This window comes from Anabrus simplex, chromosome 12 (genome assembly GCF_040414725.1).
Source record: "Anabrus simplex isolate iqAnaSimp1 chromosome 12, ASM4041472v1, whole genome shotgun sequence".
In the NCBI taxonomy this organism is placed as follows: Eukaryota; Metazoa; Arthropoda; class Insecta; order Orthoptera; family Tettigoniidae; genus Anabrus; species Anabrus simplex.
Genome location: NC_090276.1, coordinates 87609153 through 87633841, shown reverse-complemented (window position 1 = coordinate 87633841; position 24689 = coordinate 87609153). Strand labels below are relative to the sequence as shown.

Sequence of the window (24689 nt, the reverse complement as noted above, 5' to 3'; positions counted from 1 at the left end):
TTAGTCGCACCAGGCTCATATCATTATTTAAGCCTGATAAAAAATTTAGCATCCCCCCCCCCCCTTCTCTCTATATCAACTTCATATGCACTAAAAGAAAGAAAAATAAACATCTGCTGCATTCTACGTTGTCTGAAGTAAACAAATCCCAGATAATCGAGTTCAGAAATAAAGGATTAGGAGATTTGCTGATCAGGATGGGTCCCTGTGCACACTGCATCACACCACACAGCAGTCACAACACAAAACAATAAATGGCACAACGGCAAACTTCATGATAACAGCACAACTTCAATATTAACAAACAATGCATTCAATCTGTTCCTAAAATTTAGCAGTGACATCGCCATACAGCAGTGAAAACAGAAATGTACTATAAGCTGGCTGTAACAGGCATAAATGAACATTACAAACCTTTAGAATTCAGGTGGCCAAATATTAATTAAAGCTTCTCATTTTTTGCTTTTATTAAATTTAATAGGTAATCTCTTAGTTTTCAAAATTGTCTCATTTATGGGCATAGCATAATATTTCATACATAAATAAAACCAGCTGATATACCCGTGCTTCGCTACAGAATTCTAAATTGTATACAGCATTCTAGGTTAGGTAGTGTACATGTTGTGAGCAAGATCGTATTAAACTGCATAGCTCCTAACGCTACCCTAAAAACGGACGGGGAAGTCACCAAATGTCTTTTCTCATATGAAGATTGGGTTAGGAAATTTTCATTGTTATGGTAGGCCCGCTTGCCTACTATCAGTCACAATCAGGTGGGGAGTTTTAATTATAATGGCAGACCCTCACTCTCCACCTGCCTTTTTACATCCTCAGAAAGACTCTCCTAATGGTTTTCTCAATGGAAATGAACACAGGTCATTAACAATGACGTCAGTAGGAATGGCGCGATTAAAAGTAATGCTTTCGTATGAAATACTTGATCAAATGAAAAACGGCACATGCTCTCGCTTTTAACGAACAGTATTACGCTGCTAATCTAACAGTCCAAAGTTTCAGAGCTGGAATAACCAGACCACAGACATCTGTAAACACTCTTCATTTCTTTTTATCGGAGGGGGGTTCGAATAGTGGAGAGTCCCAGGGCAAAAAATATGCCCGTTTACTTATCTGTTTCCTAGGAGTACCTGATGAGTCGGAAAATCTCAATTCACTACAATGGCGGGAGAAAAAAACACTATCTGACTTGGAAGCAAATTTTTCCTCCAAGCCAGAGGAGAAAGCCCATCTTTGCTGCTAATTTGGAATAAAATGAATGTAGATTTAATAAAAGAGGAAGAAGCTTTTCTCAAGAAATGGCTCTTTTTAGGGTTGAATTTTGAGTCTTTTACTGAATTGTGGTGCTATAATTTGGAATAGGCTGAAACTGTAATTCTAGACCAAGTCATAAGTGAGCCTATGCCATTATTCCATTAAGTGTGCGCATTGATCATTCTAATCAGCGCGTCAGAATAAGGATTGAATAGCTGGAATACTATGATGAACCAGTGTGTTACGTACCAGCAGTATCAGAAAATGTATGGACCAGAGAAATGGCATGCTAAAGAATACTCTCCAGCTATTTCCCGCCAATGTTCAATCAGGCTGTTATACTCGGTACGCAGCAGTGATCCCAAGTATCGGAGTTGAGTGGCAGCACAAGAGACAAAGAACATCACAACAAACAATGGTCAATGTAACGTTATTGTTGATCAATGTTGTGCGCTTTCAATATTGTAGGCCTTCACATTTAATTTTTTTCCGACTCCGAAGTACCACTCTTATCGTAGTCGGTACGGTAAAACTGAATAAAACCTAAATGATCGGAAACTGTATTCTCTATAACTTTTTTATGTAGTACTTTTCGATAGGAACAATAACATAGGTATTTAAAAATTAAATTTTAGGCGCCCTCCCTTAAACTACCATTTAATCCGGGGTGAATAAAATTGTTTATAGCTTAGACTGTAGTTTCTTATTCCCCGACTCTATATATACCAATTTTCATTAATTCTGTTAACCCATTTTCTTGTGGCTCGGCGCTGATATGGACTTAGCAACAAATTCATTAGCATCTGTGTCATCATAGCTGGTGTGGTAAAAATGTATGACATAAACATTCGGAAATTTAATTCTATATAACTTTAGTTTGATTCTAAACAGTTCTCGAATACACCGTATGCGATTCTGTCCATCGCTAGTTTCAACGATCATGTAGCACGGACCCAGAATGAGCTTTACACGTCAGCTTTCAGCCGGCACAATCTTCAGAGTGGATCCCAGCATGCGACTTTTCTCTCATCTCGATTCTCACTGCCTAGCGAAAATAGAAAAATACTGTATTGTGAATAGTGAGGGGGTGCGCGCTCAATCTGCCTTTGTATTAATAACCAGAGTATCTATACCCCCCCCATGGCACTACAGCCCTCAGCCTGAAGGCCTGCAGATTACGAGGTGTCGTGTGGTCAGCACGACAAATCCGTCAGATAGCTCCTCAATTCTAATCACGCAGGCTGAGTGGACCTCGAACCAGTCCTCAGGTCCAGGTAAAAATCCCTGACCTGGCCGGGAATCAAACCCGGGACCTCCGGGTAAGAGGCAGGCACACTACCCCTACACCACGGGCCGGCAGAGTATCTATCATTGCCTGCTCGATCTGCATCTGATGGCTGCTTATACTGCCTGCTCATTCCATATTCAAACGTGTAACACGACTTACAAACAATCTGCCGCTAGATGGCAGCACCAGACATACCCCGTTACCACGTGAATACAGCTAGATAAGCATACAAGCAAAATTTAAAATCTGAAAATAACAGAAAAACTAAAGAATTGTACGCATAAGGTGGTGCTCTAGAGCAGGGCCTCTCAAACGCTCAAAATCTCACACGTGCGTATCGAGGCGCAGAGACTCCGTGCACTGTGCATCGTTCCGACTCGACTCAACTCGGCTTGACTCGGATGGTGTAGTGCACCGAGAGCGATGAAGCATGCGGTGGTAGACGGCTTGTTTATCAGTGAAATAGATAGCGCAAGACAACATAATAATGGAGCAACCCGTTTCAAAGAAAGCAAAGACTTCCGAAAGTCCATTTCAATCGAACTGGGAACTTTCCTATTTCTTCATCAGTAGTGACGATAAAGCCAAATGCTTAATCCGTGGGACAATAATTATGTGATAAGTTTATCAAAAAGATCTATTTTCCAACACAAAGGCTTTGCTCAAATTCTACGAGAATGTTTCGAAGGAAGATTTTCCTAAGCTGCATCGAGAAGCAGCTAAGATTATTTCTATGTTTAGTTCCACATGCATATGTGAAAGGTATTTTTTCCTGCTTTGACTTGTACGAAAACTAAATTGCATGCGAGCAGGCCAATTTCCGATTGTAATTTAAAGACTGCTCTCAAATTGCTGTCAGCCGGTCCCTTGTTGCAGGCATAACTGGTATCATTGCAAAGATAAAGGAAAAGAAGAGCTAGAGAAGATAAATAGTCTCAAACCAAACTGAAAGAAGAGTGTTTTAACATCGGTAACGTTGTCCCATACAATAGATGTCGCCGCTCACCGCACATATACATTTCGCAGTGAGGGGAGGATCAGTGGGGAAGGTGGAGAAGGCGAAGACAGGCCGAACGTGCGAGACAGGTGTAGGGGAAGTGGACTGGGGGGTTTGCACTCTGGTCAACCTAGTGAAGTTGTCTCCTGCACCTTGCACCCGTGCACTGCACGGTGCATGCACCCTGAGAGGCCCTGCTCTAGAGTGATAGCTTCAGGACTTTTCGAGAAAGAGTTTTCGACGAACAAGAAAACCTGGAAACTTTGTCTGTCTGGTACTTCCCCACATTACTAAGTAGAGATTTCACAAATTTGGCCACCACAGTTTCTTACACAAGTTCCTGGTGCTTATTGTTACTAGCACACTTTAAAATCTTACACTGGCACAAAGAGGGTAGAACATAGTTTTTTATAGTCTGGAGCAGATTTGCAGATTTCTTGCAGTACGGTAGAGCCGCCTCGTTGCTGGGGATAGCGCAGGCCTCCTCTATCCAACTGTCTAATTAAGTTCATCAATGGGGATGTATTAACTGAGGTGGAAACGTTATTCAAGCACGTGCTGCATTCTGTTTTTTCTTCCATTACACGCACTAAATAACCACATACTAATGCCTGGGAAGCAGTTTCCAAAGTGACACACACTGACTCAGGGGGCTCACGAACATCTTCCAGTAAATCAAGTACATACTCAGCGGGCATCACCGGTTCTGTTTCGTCAAGTCCGGGAGAGGATACTGGGGCAGAAAATTTTGAATTTTGCTTGTGGATAACGTTAGCACCATCGTTGGACATTAAAATACCGGATTTCAGAATTCTCTTTAGGCTATGGAATTCTGAGCAGCCCGGGAGTCAGTCATGTCATTGCACCCTCCTCCCATTCTAATAGCACTAAACATGGCTTCAACTGGATCTCCTGAAAAGGCCCGTGTCATGGAATGAAATACCACGGCATTCTGGTTTCCCTTTCTTTGATTTGCAGAAAGACACGCAGCAGTACACCATTTTCACTGAAAACAAGTACAGAACTACCCTATTTCCCGCTATTTCATTCCAACAAGTCTGGAGCCGGTTGGTGCTGCCACCTGCTGTGGGTATTTGTAAACGGAGTGTTTCATTTAGTGCCATGTTAAAAATGTTGTAATGAGCAGGCAGTATAAGCAGCCATCGGATGCAGATCGAGCAGGCAGTGGTATCTATACATATTATAAAATAAAAATTCCCCGGTAGTTGTCTGTCTGTGTTAGTGCGGAATTTGGAAAACAACCGGACGGATTTTGGCGTTTATCTCCGCTGCTGTATAGATCATTATCCAAGAACTAAGAGAGCCGAGCACTGGAGATTTTAGTGAAGCAAGTAAAACAGAAAACGGTCATCGGAGAGTTTTATTGGTTTAAACCGCTTAAACAGTCAGCAACGGACCCCAGGCATCACTGAGCATTAAAAAATCGACGAATCGCGGCGATATAAACCTATCTGTAAAAGGTAACAGTCATATAGCTTGTACTAAAAAAGAAACCTTAAAATTAGAAACCGTACTTCGAAATTTATCACGCAAGCAATAACTTGTTTATTCACCTCGATAAACTTACTAAGGTATTAAGGTATTTTTTTTTATAACATGAATAGTTCAGGAATATCGTAATTTGAGGAGAAAGGAGCGAACTAACAGAACGTCGCACTGGGTTACATCAAGACGAAAACAACATTCTGTCTCATAAATTCAAAAGCCTGGGCGGGTCGCTACCTTGTAACACAGATTTTCTTTTCTGTTAGTAAGAATGTGAGCAGAGATTACAGCCGTTATATTCTTGCCTTGCCACCAGACTGTCTGACGAGTTTGTACTAGGTATTCATTTACACCCTCTGTGTCCAAAAGAGTGATACGTTCTCCATTTTAGTAAAATGAGCAGCACATCCTGCTACAAGCGATAGTGCGACCTGCAACTGGTGAGACCCCGATAGACGACGTCCTACTGTGCTCCTTCAAAATGATGATGATCGTTACTGACATCGATTACCTTCTCGCAGGCGGACGTGGCCTTGATGTAGTCCGCATACTGCTTCTTGACTGGCGAGTCGTGGGCGCCGCACAGCAGCTGCCACACAATCCCGCGGAAGTGGTGGGGGATGCCTTTGCGGACCAGCTCCTGAAACATCACAATTATTATACTCTTTCGTCCGATTTCAGACGATCAGCAGGTCAATCTGAGACGCTGGAGCTGTTCAACTCCCTAGTTAACTAAAATGTAAGCCTAAACACCTAAATAACAGCAAAAAGATCTTTACCGACAGGCAGCACAGAAACTGAAAAACAAAAACAAAAAAAACAAAAATGTTATTCAACCTTATCAAACCTCCTGTAGGTGGAGTCGATAGAATATATTCACGGTATCCGATGTCTGTCGTAAACGGCGACCAGGGGCTCTGGGTTGGCGGCCATGGTCCCCCTAGCTGAGTCTGAAATTGTGTCAGGCTCCTCACTTTCATCTTTTCTGTCCGACCTCCCTCGGCCAGTTCTTGTTCTCTTCGGACCTCGAGGTCTAGGGAGGCTTTTATTTTCACGCTCTTCGTGGATCATTTTTCAAGGTGTCGGACTACTACTACTTTCATTTCAGATTAGTGTTAATACAGGATGGTTCCACTCCTCAACCTTATCAACATTAATTTGAAATTCGTAGTGTTTATTCCATTATTCTCTCCAAGGACTTATGTGTACAAGGTGGTGATTATTGTTTCAACAGGAAGTACAACTGGGCAACCATCCTCTACTAACACTAATCAGACGGAAAATTGAAAGAGGTCCAGGATTATGTGTACTATACAGCTTTCTTCTTCGACCTTCATAACTCAGGCAAGAAAGAAATGACCGTCTGTTTACAGTACCAGATCGAGAATACAACACCATACTCTCGTATATCGCGGGGATGGACTTCCAACAAGTTTCAACTTCCCTGAACGTACGGTATCACGACAGCGCATATCACAATCCGTGTTTCACTTGATGGCTAAAGAACACTGAAGGGAAATAATGTGGAGTCTTGCTCACCCTAACGAAGGGGTTCCTCTTCTTCCAAAAGTTCTCCCAGTCATTGGACACTCTCCCCCACACAGTCCATGCGTCCTCTTCACCATCCTCGGCTCGCTCCTGACTGGAGCTCGTACCTGAAACAAACATTCCATGTTGATTCTCTCTCGTGGTTGCGAGTTCGATCCCGATTAACATGGTCCATTTTTGAAGGGCAGACACAAACTGACCCGCAAGATCGTGTTACTGGCGCGCCAACGAGCAGTGGTTGACCAGACCCTACCTGTGTTCCTCCAACGAAAAGTGTTAGGCCTATAATGCTGAGAAATGGAACATCTCACAGAATCTTTTTAAAAAATAGAAATTGACTACGGCAGAAAAGTTCTTTTTATATCCACTCATGTCAAAAACGTATTTTTACAGAAATACTTAAAACCAGTTTTGAGAAGAGAAAAGGCTACAGGCTGGCTCGAGTAGCCATTCAAATTACTTGAACAAGTAACAGGAAGCAAGCAGTAGCCAGACCAATCAAATCATTCGAACGACACTCAAATTACTCGTACTTGTCCAAGTAGGTGCCCCCGCCCCCGACAGTCCTTACCGGAAGATAGACAGGACGCTACGCTTGCTTCATGCGAACAAGTCCTGTAGCCTTTGATACACTAGTGAAAAATGTTGGAGACCTGTCCAGCAACTCCCTATAATCTAACAGGTATAACATCACTTCTAATTTCAATCTTCCAAGTACGGCGTCCCTCATTACAGTATGCAAGTGTTGTACGCGCGTCGTAATCATTCCCAACATTTTCAAGTGTTAGTCTCAAAGCTAGGCGTATTCCTTTCAATCCTCCAACGCGAGCTCAGAAAGAAGATGAAGCCCACGAACATCCCTTAGTTGTACCCAACCAATGTTCGATATTTACGACTAACAGCTTTTGCGCAGTCCAGTTTGAAATTAAACCGATCTCGTACTTGCTCATGCACACTAACTAAATACTGCTTCTCTTTTGTGCTCGACTAGAGTATTTATCACAAGTGAAACAGTGATCTAAAGTAGTTATGGGACTTTTCTTTTTTTTGCTAGTTGTTTTACATCGCACCGACACAGATAGGTCTTATGGCGACGATGGGACAGGGAAGGGCTAGGAGTGGGAAGGAAGCGGCCGTGGCCTTAATTTAAGGTACAGCCCCAGCATTTGCCTGGTGTGAAAATGGGAAACCACGGAAAACCATTTTCAGGTCTGCCGACAGTGGGGTTCGAACCTACTATCTCCCGAATACTGGATACTGGCCGCATTTAAGCGACTGCAGCTATCGAGCTCGGTAGTTATGGGACTTAAAAACTACAACATTCTTAAACACTAATCTCTATAGCCGTAACTTCCAGATATAGGTTCGAGTGTGGGAAATAAAACATAGTCCTCAGTTTAACATGAAATGACTCTACGAGTGTGTATATTCTGTCCAGATTTTAGGAAGGAACACACACTCTTCTGTGCTCTAGTTTTCCAGAAACTAGTCGCAGAAGTCAGCAATATGCTTGTCGTTGGGAGGAAGCAACTGTGTTATTTCATCACAAAATAAATCCTCTATTTGCTGTAGCTTAAGCTAATACTTACCGGAAGTGAGGGAGATCTGGGAAGTGTCGGAACTCTTGCGGGAGTGGCCACTGTTCCCCGATAGCGAGTTCAGGGACTTGGCATCCGCCTCGATGAGCCTGCAACAGAAAAGAGCGCTTCGTCGAAACAATTCTAATTGGAAATGCACTTAACTATGAACACACGCATAAAAAATGTCATCTCAAGAGGAACAAGGAGTAGGATACAGTGGCCATAGAACAATGATGGCTGATTTCGCGAATGTTTCTGCGAGCTTTCACACCGAAATGGCAGGTCGCACTGGGGAATTAAACCTTTCATACAGGGCACGTCACATCTTTGAAACCACTCGAATATCAGACCGGGCCGGGTTTTCTTGTTTTTCTTCGAAAATGCAACTTGCCAGAAATGTCTTGAAACGCCCTAACTACCGGAAACCAGATACATGTTCGGCTGTGGGAAATAAAACATAGTTCTAGCTTTAACGCTACTTCTTGTTCTGTACAGAGATGTATAGGCCTATTCTGTTCAAATTTTAGGAGGGAACACAGACTCTGTGGTCTAGTTTTCAAGAAGTCGGCAATATGCTTGTGCTGTGCATGCGCACTGAATTAATAATGCTACTTGCTTTACGTACCACTAACTACTTTAACGGTTTTCGGAGACGTCGAGGCGCCGAAATTAGGTTCCGGAGGAGTTCTTTTAAGCGCCAGTAAATCTACCCACACGAGGCTGACGTATCTGAGCATCTTCAAATACCACTGGACTGAATTGTTGAAGTATCCTGCAGAGAGGCTGCGTTCACTTTCTGCTGCCTAATTACATGCAGCCTCCGGGGTGGCCTGACGCAGATCTTTCCATTCCACGCATCACGATGTGTGACGCTAATGGGATACAGCCAGGGGTCTTTTCACGGCTTAACGTCTCCATCCAACGGAAGAATCACCATATATGATCAACACTGCAGGCTTTTGTCACGCAATCCAATGATACCACCACTTCTCCTACCCAGCTGGCTAACATTCTGACAGTGCCATTTTCTGCACCAATGGGGCTCGAACCGGCTAACCACGGTGACAGCCTTGACGATCATGTTTACTTCTTGAAATTAATTGTAATCGTTACATTCTAGTAAATGGCAAATTATCTGAAACGCTAAGAGACATTAGCTAACATAAAAAAGATAATTTCACAAGCTCTAAGATATCACCAAGTGATGATAGCATGTATTAAAAAGTGATGATAACCACTTAAAGTTGCTAAGCTAAAAAGAAAATGAAGTAAGGTATTTTCCTTGCAAACCTCTGTATTATTCCAGTCTAATGTTAGTGATATCCTGTGCAGTAAGTGTAATTTTACAGATTTCTTGTTGAAAACTTAATTTGTAATCGAGTACAATATTTATCTTATCTTTTACGCGCATGGAAAGCAAGTATTTAATGTTGTGACAGAAAAACCGAACACTAGACATGATTGCACGCTATAAAAGATACTGATAGAGGACGACGAACATAGCGATATAGCAACTCATAACAGTCATTAACAAGGTTATTTCGCCTACCTGAGCTTGAAAACGATATGTTTGCCGTTCGCACCAGCCTTCGTTCCAGGTACAATCTCCAGATTATGCTTACCGCCCCAACTTACAAAGTGCATTCTCTTCTTCGAGTGTTCCAATTGGCCAGGAGGCCACACGAAAATTTTGTCCGCTCTACATGGCGACCCCGAAATTAGCACCACATGCTCATCAGTTTCCACATCCATTGTTAACAGTCATGGTTTCCAACATGGCGTCCCTAAAGAACTATAAACTTCCACAAGTTCAAAGAAACCCATAAATCAATTTACGATCTCCAATCATATGACTAACAGACAAATGTTAATGTTTCGGAAATGATTCTGACTGAAAAACTGTACGAGGACTTTAAACTGGTTTATGAATAAGAATACGAAAGCTCAACTATACTAAACTGTACTACACTGAAATATCTGGCACTATTATTTTCCTGAACAATATCAATGATCAGTAAATTATCGAGCTAGGTGAAAAGGTCACAAATACGAGTAATAATTACACAACTCATTCTTCTTCTTCTTCTTGAATGGTGTGGTTGGACTCATTTGTTATCGTCCAGTCACGAAACCTGATTAATAACACTGACACATATATCACTCGCAGTGAACGTTAAAAGTATAGTTGATAGAAAGAAAACCCACCATAGGACTCACACAAAACATGAGGTTGCGTTCACAAAATACTACTCCGAGTAGAGTTAGAGTATCGCGGAGTAACTAGTAAGGTTAACTCCGAGTAACGGTATTTCATGAACGCTTTAGAGTGAATACAGAGTAACAGAATATGGCTGATCAATTAAGGAAGGTTATTTCTTTTACCATAACCTCGTTTGCGAGGAATTTAATGAATAATTTTCAGGTGAGTTCATTAATAGCAGTGTGCTGTACGAGTTGTTGCTACTTTCCTCACCGAAATGTGACCTAAAACAGTATCTGTTGTTGTTTATCTTGCAGGAAGAATCTGATGATGATGATGTCGACGAATACCAATATATTTGTTCTGCATTAGTGAACGATAAGCCAATTAGAATAACTGGATATGTAGAATATGTTGTCAACAGCTACGATGAAATCGAATTTAAACAACATTTTCGATTGCCGAGATCAGCATTCGAACATCTTCTGAGAGTCATTGGCCCTAAACTTTCGAAATCCAAAATCGGGGAACGAGGAAGACCATTGCAAGATCCACGAAAGCAACTTCTGGCAGTAATTTGGATCTTAGCAACGCCTGATTCGTACAGAACTGTTGGGGAAAAGTTTGACATGGCCAAGTCAACTCTTTCCGTCTGTTTTGTGAGAGTTATAAATGCATTGTGCAGTATTTCACATAACATAATTAAATGGCCGCAGGGTAGTGAGATTCAGGAATCATGTGAAGCCTTCCAAAAATTATCAAACATACCTAATGTCATAGGGGTTATTGATGGCTCATACATTCCCATTAAAGCCCCAAAGAAAGATCCTGAAGTTTATGTGAATAGGAAATGTTTTCATGCAGTAACACTACAGGGAATCTGTGACTCAAGTTTGAAGTTTATCGACTGTTTTGTGGGATACCCGAGCTCAGTCAGTGATGTATGAATTCTTCGAAATTCTGACATTTACGCGGATACTGTGTCGAATAATAATCAGTTCTTTCCAAATGGCGAATTCTTATTGGGTGACAAGGCGTATCTTGTATTGAATTGGCTCATTCCACCGTATATTGATAGAGGTAACCTCAATAGAACTGAACGAAATTTCAACCTGGTACTTTCCAAAACTAGGCAAGTGATAGAAAGAGCATTCGCCCTGCTGAAAGGTAGATTCAGAAGGTTAAAATATTTGGACATGAATAGGACAGATTTAAATTAGCCGCTTGCGTGTTGCACAACATCTGTATTGACCACGACCCTTTGGTAGAAGAGTACATACGTGAAGGATAGGAACGAAATGATGAGATTGAAATTGAAGATGTTGACCGTTGTCTTCAGGATGTACGAGATGGGAATGAAAAGAGACGAGATTTAGCCCAGCAGCTTTATTTTAATTGAGGAATTGCATTTGGCAAGGTATTTCAACTCTAGTTCGAACACTACAATTTTTAGTTTACTTCCTTCTTTACTTATTAACGGACATGAACTTCAATTAATAAATGACGCCAAATAAACACACACAAGAAAGAAACATGAATAACTAAGAAAATAAATGGTTGTAAATTAACTTTTTTCCAAAAATTAAAATTAAATTAAATTAAAATATTAAAGCTTTTCGATTAATTTGTCCATTTTTTCACTGAAAACCCGTATGGCATCTTTCTGCACCTCGATTAATTCCTTGTGCCTTGTTTCCGTTTCTTTCTCCCTTTCGGCACTTAATTGTGAAAAGTGTGAAAGCACTGTATCTAATTTCGCCTTCTTTTTGGGAGGCTGCTTGGACGGCTTATTGAGTATTGGATAGTCAGTATTATCCATATTTTCATCTTCGCCACTGGAATCTAACACTTCAACATTTTGATCACCAGACAAGTTAATGTTAGCACCCCTGCTTGAAGAAGCCAATGCCACAGGAACGACATTGGGTTTCTTCCCAAATAATTCGTGGAACTGATCAAAATAATCGAACTTAATTTTTGAGGCTCCAGACTGCGTGGATTTCATATTGTCCACTTTAGCAATGGTACCTCTTCTTTAAGTTCTTGAATTTAAATTCACACTGTTTTGGTGAGAAATTAAACCCTTCTGACATTAACTGAGTGGCCATTTTATTCCACACGACATTATTTCGCACAGCAGAGGATGCGAACGAGTCAATGTTATTGCTGTATCCATCTAACAGTAATAAGACTGCATTGTGTGACCAACGACTATGATCTCCTTTAAGATCTTCAGTTACGTCAGACGAATTCACATTCAGAAGGACATCTAAAATAAACAGAGTTACGTATAAATTTACAAAATAAACATTAGGAATTTGAGGTTAATAAATCAGCTGATCATTCGTAACATGGGTGTTCTTATAAAAAATGTAATCATGATATTTCCACCGATTATGAAATTGGTACCTACTTTCCCTGTTTTGGACGCAAATATCTCCTTCTTCATTCAGTACATAACGTCCTTCTTTGTCAACAACTAGATAATAATTGGAATTGGAATTCATTTCCATGTCGGTATTCGTATTTGTGTTTTCAAGTTTAAGTTTTTCACCGCCACCAATGAATGCAGTACTGCGCATGTCGAGTTAAATCTACCTACCTATTTACGCAGAGTAAAAAGAGTATATTCTGAGTTAATTCGAATGGATTTTATGAACACCTTGTAGAGTTAACTCTTTGCTTTTGTGAACGGATAGAGTAAACTCCGAGTTTACTCGGAGTTGGAGAGTAGTATTTTGTGAATGTAACCCAGAAGACACAGGTTAAGGTGATTTATATCCCACCAAAAATATGACAAACATTTTGCAATGGAAGAGTGAGAACAAAGAGGCTGTTCAAGGATTATAATACAATATGTGCATCAAGAAACTGATTTATGCTGTTAACAAGAGTAGAAATTAGAGAGGATAGGAAGCGCTGGCGGGGAACATCAAAAGCAGGACAATGTAACAGGAGGTGATTACTGTCGGTATGAGGCAAGACACAAACACAGGAAGTTGGGGGAGAAAGATTAAAACGATTTTTATATTGGTGAGTAAGAGCATGATTAAAACGTAGACGAATAATAGATGTGATGTGGCACCGAGAGTACGTGCCATAATAAAACCACGGTTTAGGAGGAATAACAGGTTGTAATAGATGATAAAAATGTCCCTTTTCTCGTGACGATTCATTCCAATTGGACTGCCATTGTTGATTACACAACTCATCATCAGTAAATGATGGAGTAGCCATTTTGCTATTTACACCAAATAATTTAAGGTACAGGGTAGAGATGGTCACTATCGACTGAAAACCACTATCGACTAGTCGGGCGATAGTCCCTTCAAACTATCGACTGAATAGTCGAATGTTTTCAGTCGAACAAAAGTATTCATTACTTCCTGTTGAGAAGACTGAACAGTCGAATGATTTCAGTCGAAAGAAAGTTCATATAACGCAAGTAGTCAGTCCATGAAAAACATTCGAATGTTTCCAGTCGAAACTCTCCGTATCAAAAGTGGAGAATCGTACTTTTACGAATTCGACTGATTTAACGCAATTTACCAATAAATCGAAATAACGTGTATAGACACCCATTAGAACAAAATTAATGTTATATTGAGTGACTTACAAATGTATTCAAAGGGACCCACGTTCGCAGCCGAGGAGTCACACCAATCCACATTAGGAATAAGAAGCTGCGCCACCTGGTTATCCCAGGTCCGTATTCCATTCACTGAAAGCGGATACCGTATCCTTAATGCAGTTTTCCATGGGGTTTTCTACATTCATTCCTAGCAAATGCCACAATAGTACTGTACCTTGGGCGCATACCCCAATCCTAGACTTATATAATCACGCTATTGAGGAATTCACAGTTGGCAGGTTAAAATCCGATTCACGCACTCGTCCGGACGCGGCGCTAATAAATAGGGAGATGCCCTTAATACGAATCAGCATCATAGGAATGGTCTTTCTTGGTGCTAAATGGACAGTGAAACGTAGAAAGACGACAATGAGGCTCTATTCCCGAACAGTACTAACAATAATAATATGTAAAATTTGTTGCTGTAGTACACAATCAAGATATATATGAGATGGTGGTGGTGGTGATTATTGTTTTAAGAGGAAGTACAACCAGGCAACCATCCTCTATATAACACTAATCAGAGGGAAAAATAGAAGGGATCCGACACTTCGAAAAATGAAGATATCGGTCAAAGAAAGACAAGGGCCACGAAGGGCGTGAAAATGAAAGACTCCCTAGCCCTCGCAAACCTAATAGCGTCGGGCCGGAAAAGAACAAGAGTTGACCAAGGGAGGTCGGATAGGATAGATGAAAGTGAGGAGCCTGGCACAAGTAAGTGGAAGCAATGCCAGGACTCAGCTGAGGACCCCGTGGTCGCCAACCCACGCTCCAACGTTCAGAGCCCCTGAGGCCCCTTTAAGTCGCCTCTTACGACAGGCAGGCGATACCGTGGGTGTTATTCTACTGCCCCCACCCACAGGGGGAATTTATATGAGACTAGCCAAACACACTACTACTGTATTTTCTAGATTATTATTATAGTTATGCAGATTATTTTATAGTTATGCCTTATTTATGAATAATGTAATTAATATAAACAAATATGCAACGAAATAAAGAGCACATAAACAACAAGAGAAAATCGCCACATTAAGTATGTACCTATAAAGTTAACATATTATATATTACATATCCGAAATGACCATAAACCGATAGTTCCATTCGCTTCCATGTCGCTGTGACGGGAGTACGACTGAATTCAGTCGACTTGTTTTGTGCTGACTGGGCAGTGAAACGTGGAGAGATCCGTGACGGCTGACGGGAATGCGACTGAATTCAGTCGACTTGTTTTTTAAAGTAGTCGACTGTTACGATAGTTTAAACTATCGACTAGTTCGATAGTTATCAGTCGATAGTGCCCATCTCTAGTACAGGGTAACCAACCTTGGGAGAACGAGTAGCGGTATCTATTTCGAAACTAGATTTTTTTGGCAATTTTTGTGGGAGGTTCACTGCTGCGACCCACAATGTAAACAGAAATGGCTTCTAGCCTCATCTGTGGCGCTGAGCAGTGATCTTGCGACATATTTGGGAGTGTCTTCCCGTGCTTGGGTTCTTTACTGTAGACAAAAGAGAATATTTTAAACCCACAGACAATAGCACGGCAGCCTATTCCATGCAATAAGCGAGCAACGGATTCCTTATACATTTCGTCGCTGGAGTAATTATTCAGTAATGAAAATAGTTTTTTATTATGTAAAAAATAATTCAGAGATAAAGGTTTTAAACAGAGTGAAAAATTATGTCGCACTAAAGTCCAGCAGGACTACAGAGCGACATTTGCCATGCAGACAAGCTGAAACTACAATGCTAAAAAATTAATATTCTGGTTTCGTGCGAAGTGTATAGGCCGCGTGCGAATGAAGCTCCTCCGTTCTTGTGGAGCTTCGAGCATCAATGGGAGGCAAAATGTGTCGGGAGTAGCAGTCAATCCTAAATTGAATAACGCCTGTCTACAATGCGTGGTATACAGTGACCAATGTCTAGTGTAAGCCAAACAACAAGTGTTATATACGTAGGGCCTCAATGGGTGAAATGGAAATCTTATTTCAGAGATTCTACTCTAAGGAAAGGAAAATGCCTAGTGTGCAAATGGGAAACCACGGGAAACTATCTTCATAGCTGTCGACAGTGAGGTTCGAACCCACTATCTCCCGAATACAAGCTCAGAGCTGCGCATCCGTAACCGCACGGCCAACTCGCTCGGTCACCATATTTGTGTTTCATTGAAACGAAGATCAATCAAGCACCTTATGTTGTGAAGATAAACGTGTTTTACTTACTTTTGTGCAAAGTAATCACTGTATGATAAGACCTATTATTCGTTTACGCATACATGCTATTTCTCCATGGCTAAATGGTTAGCGTGCTGGCCTTTGGTCCTGAGGGTCCCGGGTTCGATTGGTTAATTCCAGTGGCTCGGGGGCTGGGGTATATGCCGTCTTCAGCATTAGAGCCCCACGGACTCTAAACTTTGGAGCGTGGGTTGGCGACCACGGGGCTCCTAGCTGAGTCCTGGCATTGCTTCCACTTGTGCCAGGCTCCTCACTTTCATCTATCCTATCCGACCTCCCTTGGTCAACTCTTGTTCTTTTCCGACCCCGACGCTATTAGGATTGCGAGGGCTAGGGAGTCTTTCATTTTCACGTCCTTCGTGGCCCTTGTCTTTCTTTGACCGATATCTTCATTTTTCGAAGTGTCTGATCCCTTCGATTTTTCCCTCTGATTAGTGTTATATAGAGGATGGTTGCCTAGTTGTACTTCCTCTTAAAACAATAATCACCACCACCACCACTTCAGCATTAGAATTCATTATAGGTAGGGCCCCATTCTCACAGACGCTCAGGTCACCTGTAAAGCGTCAAATTGAAAGACCTGCACCAGGCCACACGCCATTATTATTATTATCTATATATTAGTTCCGGGGATGAGGGGAGATGTTTTACCGCCGGATGTCCTTCCTGACGTCGACGTCAGTTAAGGAGCTAATGAAGATGAATGAAATTGGACACGGAGGTAGAAGGAAGCGGCTGTGGCGTACGGGTAGTATTTGCCTGGAAGTGAAAATAAGAAAGCACGGAAAAGCATTCTCAGGACAACCGACGGTGGGATTGGATTCGAACCCACTCGCCTCCGGAATTCAGAGATCGAGTCCATAGTCGTAGCGCGGCTAGTCCGAGCATAGTAAGAAAAAAGCCACAGAAGTGCTGTACAAGTCCATTTGGAGCCTCCTTTGAGACAAATGTTCCAACAACAGCACTGCCTTGCCTTCAACGTTTACTACATTCACTGGTTCAGTGTAGCGCTCAGAGACTATGTATGTATGTATGTATGTATGTATGTATGTATGTATGTATGTATTCAACTCGAAGGATCGTTTGTTCCTCAACATATATGTCTTAGGCATCAATGAAGAGACGTATAAGCGAATAAAAAGGTAGTTTCCTGTTGCTTTCTTCACCGAGCCAGAAATTGCTACTACATATGAGCCTGCCAAGACCAGTGAAATGCATGCATCAAGGGACCCTATGAGCGACACTTTCACACCATTTATAGCATCGGATCATACCTCAGTCGCTTTCATACTGTCAAAGCCAAGGATGAGACCGAGACAAGTCAATGTTGTAGCCCATAGTATGATGTGATTGTAGACATAATAATAAGCTTTTGGGCTTTTGCCGTGTCAAGAAAACATGGTGAAATTCTTCACGTTTCGCAAAGAACCGTGCTCCGCGTGTTCAGGAGAAAATCTCGACTGTTCACGAGAAAGATTTCTCTACGGCAAAAGCCCAAAGCTTATTATCATGTGTACAATTTAAGGCCGCAAAACCATCAATCTAAATATATTATTATTATTATTATTATTATTATTATTATTATTATTATTAATGATGATGATGAGGATTGTTGTTTAAAGGGGCCTAACTTCAAGGTCATCGGTTCGTAATGGTACGAAATGTAATGACAATTTAAAAGTCCAAAATTCATCCACTGACCAGAATTCAAAACGTGATGATGAACAATGAATGGATGAATATGAATTTAAAATTATCAGCGGATCCAACTCACGATGGTGAAAGTTAAAAAGAATTCCAAAATCGATCCGCTGACTAGAATTCCAAACGACGACGATCAACAATGATTATGAATTTGAAACAATCAGTGGATCCCACGTGCAATGCCTCACCTTCCCAGACACTATAGTACTACTGACCAAGGGGCAGGGCAAGGGGTCAAAATCCAGGTCAACAGCCCCTCATAATGGTACTTATCGCTAGTAAAGTAACAACCATGCTATTTCTTACCAACCACAATTAAGAGACTCCCGGTGTTGCTCGCACTGTGGTACTCCTCACAAGTAATCTAGGTCGCAAACCTATGGTATTTCTCACATTACGGCGCCACTCATAGGCAATGCAAACCCATGCTGTTTCTCACATAGGTGTACTAATCACGAGCGTCGGTATTCCCGTGGTGTTCCTCACATAGTGGATACTAATCACAGGCAACCTAAGCCCGTGGTGTTCCTCTCATAGTTGGAACTAATCATAGGTATTGTAAACTCACTGTGAACCACTCTCTACTGCTACTAATCACAAACCTATTGTGTACCTAACAAGGTGGTACTACTCGGAAGTAAAGGCGACCCATGGTGTTCCCCTCGTGATGGTACTAATCACAAGTACGAAGGGGGTACTATATTGTTTTACACGTTATTTTTTTCTGCCCAAATGAAGTACATTACACATCAGTTGTTACGTCCATCTTCTGAACACAATCTCCTTGTAACTGTATGCACTTTTGCCATCGATGTGTCAGTCTCTCCAGACCTTCCTGAAACCATTCTTTTGGAGTGCTGCGTACCCATGCCTCGACAGCTGTGGCCAGTTCTGCAAAATGGCGACCACGCAGATGTTTCTTCATGTTCCCGAACAGGTGATAATCACTTGGTGCCAAGTCGGGAGAATATGATGGGTGTGGCAGCACCGTGAATCCTATTTGATCAATGGCAGCGGTGGTCTCTCGGCTAGAGTGGGGCCGGGCATTGTCGTGTTGCAGAAGCACACCTTTAGCCCATTTTCCTGGCCGCTTAGTTTGAATGGCACGACGTAAGCTCTTAAGGGTTGCCACATAGGCTGCACTGTTAATTGTGGCCCCAAATTCCAGCCAGTCAAAAAGGATGATGTCCTTTGTGTCCCAGAACACTGTCGCCATTCGCTTGCCAACTGATGGCACTGTTCGACATTTCTTTGGCGGTGGACTGCCCCTATGCTTCCGTTGCATCGACTGTTGTTTCGTTTGTGGCTCATGGTAATGGAAGCCATGAAATCGGCAGGATCTTAATCATGGCGTTGCAAACGTTCTCTGCACACGTCCACACGCCTCTGCTTTTCGTATGCTGACAAGAGTCTAGGCACCCACGTGGATGACACCTTCCCCAACTGTAAGTGGCCGTGCACGATCCGCTGCAGGGTGTTTCGGCTAATTCCCGTGGCTGCCTCCATTTCCGTAAATGTGATGCATTTGTTTGCTTGGATGGCCTGTTCGACCCGGACAATGTTGACTGGTATTGACACTGTCACACTCCCTCCAGAACTGGTTCCCTTGTCCACCGATTTGCGCCCTGTTTTCCAGCCTTCCACCCAGTCGTAAACTGTTTTCCGTGACGGCGCATGTTCTCCACAGACTGCCACCAAGCGCCAATGAATTTCTGCAGTGGTCACGCCTTCTTTCCGTAGGAACCAAGTCGTATAGCGCTGACGGTGTTGTTATTAAATGGCTATGACGAGTGCATTCGTTGGCCCCTGTGCGTGTGCTGCTACCCAACGATGGAAAAAGACACTAGTTACACATCACCATCTTCAAAAGTGAAATGTGAACCATACCCGGACGTACAAAAAATAAAGTGTAAAACAATATAGTACGCCCCTCGTAGTTTCATGGTCCCTTTAAGTCGTTTCTTACAACAGGCAGAGGATACCGTGGGTGTAGTCTTCGTCTGCGTCCCCAATCCACAGAGGGTATTATTATTATTATTATTATTATTATTATTATTATTATTATTATTATTGTTGTTGTTGTACCGGGAGGTACAACCTCTACGCCGCGCGTTCAAAATGAGTGCCTAAAAGAACTCCTCTATCTATCAAACGTGAAACCAATAATACAACAAGTTAGAACTTTACTCTGAAGATGTCACCACTAAAATCTGATATAATTTTGTTATTGTGAAGTTTCCTGAACTGTGTGAATTTCTACTTGTTTTGTTTTCCATTCATCAAGAAGTTTGGACATTCTCTCATAGATGATACTACCAAAGAATGATGATCATGCACCCTGGTGCGAAGTGAAAGAACCTTTGATTTAAAGAAGTTTTGTATTCATAAGTTTTTTTTATCGATTGATGTTCATTTTTTTTGGGTTGGCAATATTTCCTTGTTATTTCTGCCAGTTTTGAATCTAGCCAATCCCTAATTTCTGTAATTAATTTTCTACCAATCACAGTCTTCTTCTTCTTCTTATTCTTCGATTTTGAGTGTAACTTTTAAACCGACCAATAAACGTGAGAGGATGTGGCTAGTCTAATCTTGAATGGTCTCGAACTTTCCCCGAGGGTTTATAAACTGCGGATTTTCACGTCTCTTGGCCAATTGATCGTCATCTGACCTACTGTGTGTCAAAGCAGGAGGCGGGCGGCGCCTCTTTCATCAGGCAGCACTACAACGACAAGGTAATGGCCACATAACATCTTTATTTCTTGCTAGCTCCGCAGTTTAACCTGAGGGAAAGGTCCGAATCATTAACTATGTAACCCAGTTTTCCTAAAATGTAACTTTCTGCCGGCTAATGTAAAAACTTCATAAAATCTAACTGTAAATCGGGGATAGAGAGTGATGTACCCTCTCGAGCTCCCCTTCATATTGGTTTGAGGTGACTATGTTTTGTAACTGGTTTTCTTCCTATCCGTAATGTCTTAATTTATTCTTATACGAGTCACCTCCATAGTTTGGGAATAGCCCCTGTTTCATCGGCCTAGTGTCCTTTAGGTTTGTTCATATCTAGGAGTGCAAGTATTCGCCTCCATTCATTTTGTGTTCGGGCCATTTATTTAGCCATTATTCTTGTTCCATGAAGGTCCAGTAGGTTGGGTATTAAAAACCCCTGTATAATCCAGAAATTGTAAGTTGATGTTGCCTTGAATAGGCTTGGAAAACCGAGAGCCTGTTAGCTCTTTTGCAAAGTAAGATTACTGTATGCCTCTTGAAGGCTACATGTTGGATTTTGGGAGCAAGTGCTCCATGAATTAGGGGGATTTCTGCCCTTGAGTGAATTTGTGCTCTTTGTAAATTTGAGCTAGGAGCTCAAGAATTGTAAAGCGAGGGGCTTGAAGCCCAGATTTTTAAACTGTCACTAAATTTTGAATTTTCTTGTCTTGTCTAAAATTTGTCATTGTACCTGACGTTTCATTGTTATGAAAATTTGCTAAGGTTGAATTTAAGAAAATATAACCTTCAGTTTAAGTTTTAAATTCTTTTCTTGACATTGTAGTTAGACCCATCCATCCCGGCACCTTCTTTCACCTCTGCGGTCCACGATAAACCCCGGAACAATTATTATTAACAAACGGATAAAATGAGTTAAAGACAACACGTGCACTGGGAATGTTAACCTTTATCACGAACACCACCACTGTTAAAGCAGACGTGAGTTATCTTATCCTGATCCACGCACGCACAGTCTCTAATCTCCCGTATGTTGACACCGAATAGTGACTGGCAAGATCGAATTAGTCAATAGAGCAGCATAGGACCCGCACCAGATTACATCCACGGTATACCCTGACTGATCCCCCTGTGGGTGGGGGCGGTAGAATAACACCCACGGTATCCCCTGCCTGTCGTAAGAGGCGACTCAAAGGGGCCCCAGGGGCTCTGAACTTTGGAGCGTGGGTTGGCGACCACGGGGCCCTCAGCTGAGTCCTGGCATTGCTTCCACTTACTTGTGTAAGGCTCCTCACTTTCATCTATCCTATCCGACCTCTCTTGGTCAACTCTTGTTCTTTTCCGACCCCGACGCTCTTAGGTTTGCGAGGGCTAGGGAGTCTTTCATTTTCACGCCCTTCGTGGCCCTTGTCTTCCTTTGGCCGATATCTTCATTTTTCGAAGTATCGGATCCCTTCCATTTTTCCGTCTGATTAGTGTTATATAGAGGATGGTTGCCTAGTTGTACTTCCTCTTAAAACAATAATCACCACCCACCACCACCACCTCTTCGCTTTCTTCTTTCCTAGCTGACCTCTCTTAGTCAACTCTTGTTCTCTTCCTACCCTGACGGCATTAGGTTTTACGTCGCACTTACAAGTTTTACAATTTCCAGAAACGGCGAGGGGCTGGTATATTTTCCCACAGGAGTTCTTTTACGTGCCAGTAAATCTACCGACACGAGGCTGACGTATCTGAGCACCTTCAAATAACACCGGACTGAGCCAGGATCGAACCTGCCAAGTTGGAATCAACGCTCTACCGTCTGAGCTACTCAGCTACCACCAACACTCCGCAAAATAATCAGCAAAACAGAGATTCCAGGAATATGTATGAAACAAACCTGGAAATATCAGAACATTACGAAAGATGATTTCTCAAATCAAAATCTCTAACGTAAGATTACTAAGAATATTGAATTTTCAGAAATTGTATTCTCTATAACTTTTCTATAGGACCAATAGTCCGACTCGTTGGCTGAATGGTCAGCGTACTGGCCTTCGGTTCAGATGGTCCCGGGTTCGATTCCCGGCCGGGTCGGGGATTTTAACCTTCATTGGTTAATTCCAATGGCCCGGGAGCTGGGTGTTTGTGCTGTTCCCAACATCCCTGCAACTCGCACACCACACATAACACTTTCCTCCACCACAATAACACGCAGTTACCTACGCATGGCAGATGCCGCCCACCCTCATCGGAGGGTCTGTCTTACAAGGGCTGCACTCGGCTAGAAATAGCCACACGAAATTATTATTATAGGACCAATAACAAAGGTATTTAAAGATTAAATTTTAGGCGCCTACCTCTAAATTACGATTTCATCCAGGGTCAGTGAAACTGTTTATAGTTTAGACTATAGTTTCTTCATCCTCGACTCTATATACAGATTTTCATTCAATTCTGTTCACCCATTTTCTCGTGGCCCGGCATTGATATGGACTTAGCAACAAAAATCGAAATTCATGAATATCTGTGTTATCATAGCCGGTACGGTAAAAATGTATAAGGCATAAATGATCGGAAATTTAATTCTACGTAACTTTAGTTATGTAGTATATATCGATAGGACCAGTAATAATATAAATATTTGAGAATTGAATTTTAGGCCTTCCCTAAACTACCATTTCACTCAGCGTGAATAAAATGACATAGCCTAGATTGTAGTGGCTCATCCCCCGACTTTACATACCGATTTTCATGAAATTCACAGCCGTTTTTTGTGATGCTTGTACAGACAGACAGACAGACAGACAGACAGACAGACAGACAGACAGACAGACAGACAGACAGACAGACAGACAGACAGACATTGCGGAAAAGTAAAAAGTGCATTTCCTTGTTACTGTGGACATGACCGATACAGAAATACCATTCTTTTTCAAATTCTGAGCAATGTACAGACAAAACTATTATTTTATATATATAGATTAAGTACCATAACCAAGCTTCAATCTACGCTCCTCAAAAATGTAATATTTTGTAATGATTTAAAGATGAACTGAAAATGACATGTGGTTATAAGAAGTAATAATACACACACGATTTTATTTGGAAATAAAGCTGTTAATAAGCATGTATATCAGGATCTGACTTTAAAAGATCCTATCTTCCAACAGCATGAATCCTCAAGATTTAAGAAAATGGCAGAACAATAGTAATACAGCGAAAATATCGCCCTGAACATTATTGTAAAAAAACAAAAAACAAAAAAAAAACAATATGGAAGTTATAGCACTCTTAAAGGCACTCAAGCATGCATGTACAGTTTAGGCGAACAAGTTATTTCTGTCTCCTATAAATATTGTTCATTATTGACATAAGAAGAGTATTGTCACCTGGTAGGAAGCAGTACCTTGTTACCTTGTATGTAGGAATGTCAGCGCATGAATATCCATAGATGTAGCCGTACATGTTCACCATGTGGCACTGAGTGCACTGTAGGGCTCTTATCTTATCGGCATGACGTCAAGGAAAAAAGTGAGTAACGCACGGTAACCATTAACAACAAACTCATAATAGCCCAGCCGAAGATGATGATGATAATAATAATAATAATAATAATAATAATAATAATAATAATAATAATAACCAGTATATTCGTGAGAAATCTCCGCAATTGAACCCTTCTAGCCCACCCCCACCCCACAAAAACGATATAGTCTGTTGTAGGGTTGTTGAAATACTTAGCGCAGTGGGTGGAGGCGGTACAATAATACCCACAGTATCTCCTGCCTTTCGTAAGAGGCTACTATTAGGGGTCCCAAAGGCTCAACTTGGGAGTGTGGGTTGGCGACCACGGGGCCCTTAGCTGAGCCCTGGCATTGCTTCCACTTACTTGTGCCAGGCTCCTCACTTCCGTCTATTCTATCCGACCTCCCTTGATCAACTCTTGTTCTTTTCCGACCCCGACGCTATTAGGTCCATAGGGCTTCGTAGCCCTTGTCTTACTTATCGTTAGGCCGATAC

The 24689-nt window shown here is 41.8% G+C and overlaps 1 protein-coding gene across 6 annotated transcripts in view; it reads right to left on the bottom strand.

Annotated features, from left to right (window-relative positions):
- Evi5 (ecotropic viral integration site 5) overlaps nucleotides 1-24689 on the bottom strand; it is a 508284-nt gene that overhangs the window by 113844 nt on the left and 369751 nt on the right. For 4 of the 6 annotated variants that reach the window (XM_067156470.2, XM_067156474.2, XM_067156475.2 and 1 more), the window contains exons 3-5: nucleotides 8198-8295; nucleotides 6600-6715; nucleotides 5563-5700 (exon numbers count right to left, since the gene is read on the bottom strand). In XM_067156470.2, the coding sequence (XP_067012571.1) occupies nucleotides 5563-5700; nucleotides 6600-6715; nucleotides 8198-8295 (352 nt within the window). Of the gene's footprint in view, nucleotides 1-5562; nucleotides 5701-6599; nucleotides 6716-8197; nucleotides 8296-24075; nucleotides 24135-24689 lie in introns of those variants that run through there. The other 2 variants (XM_067156473.2, XM_067156472.2) reach the window with 2 other exon arrangements.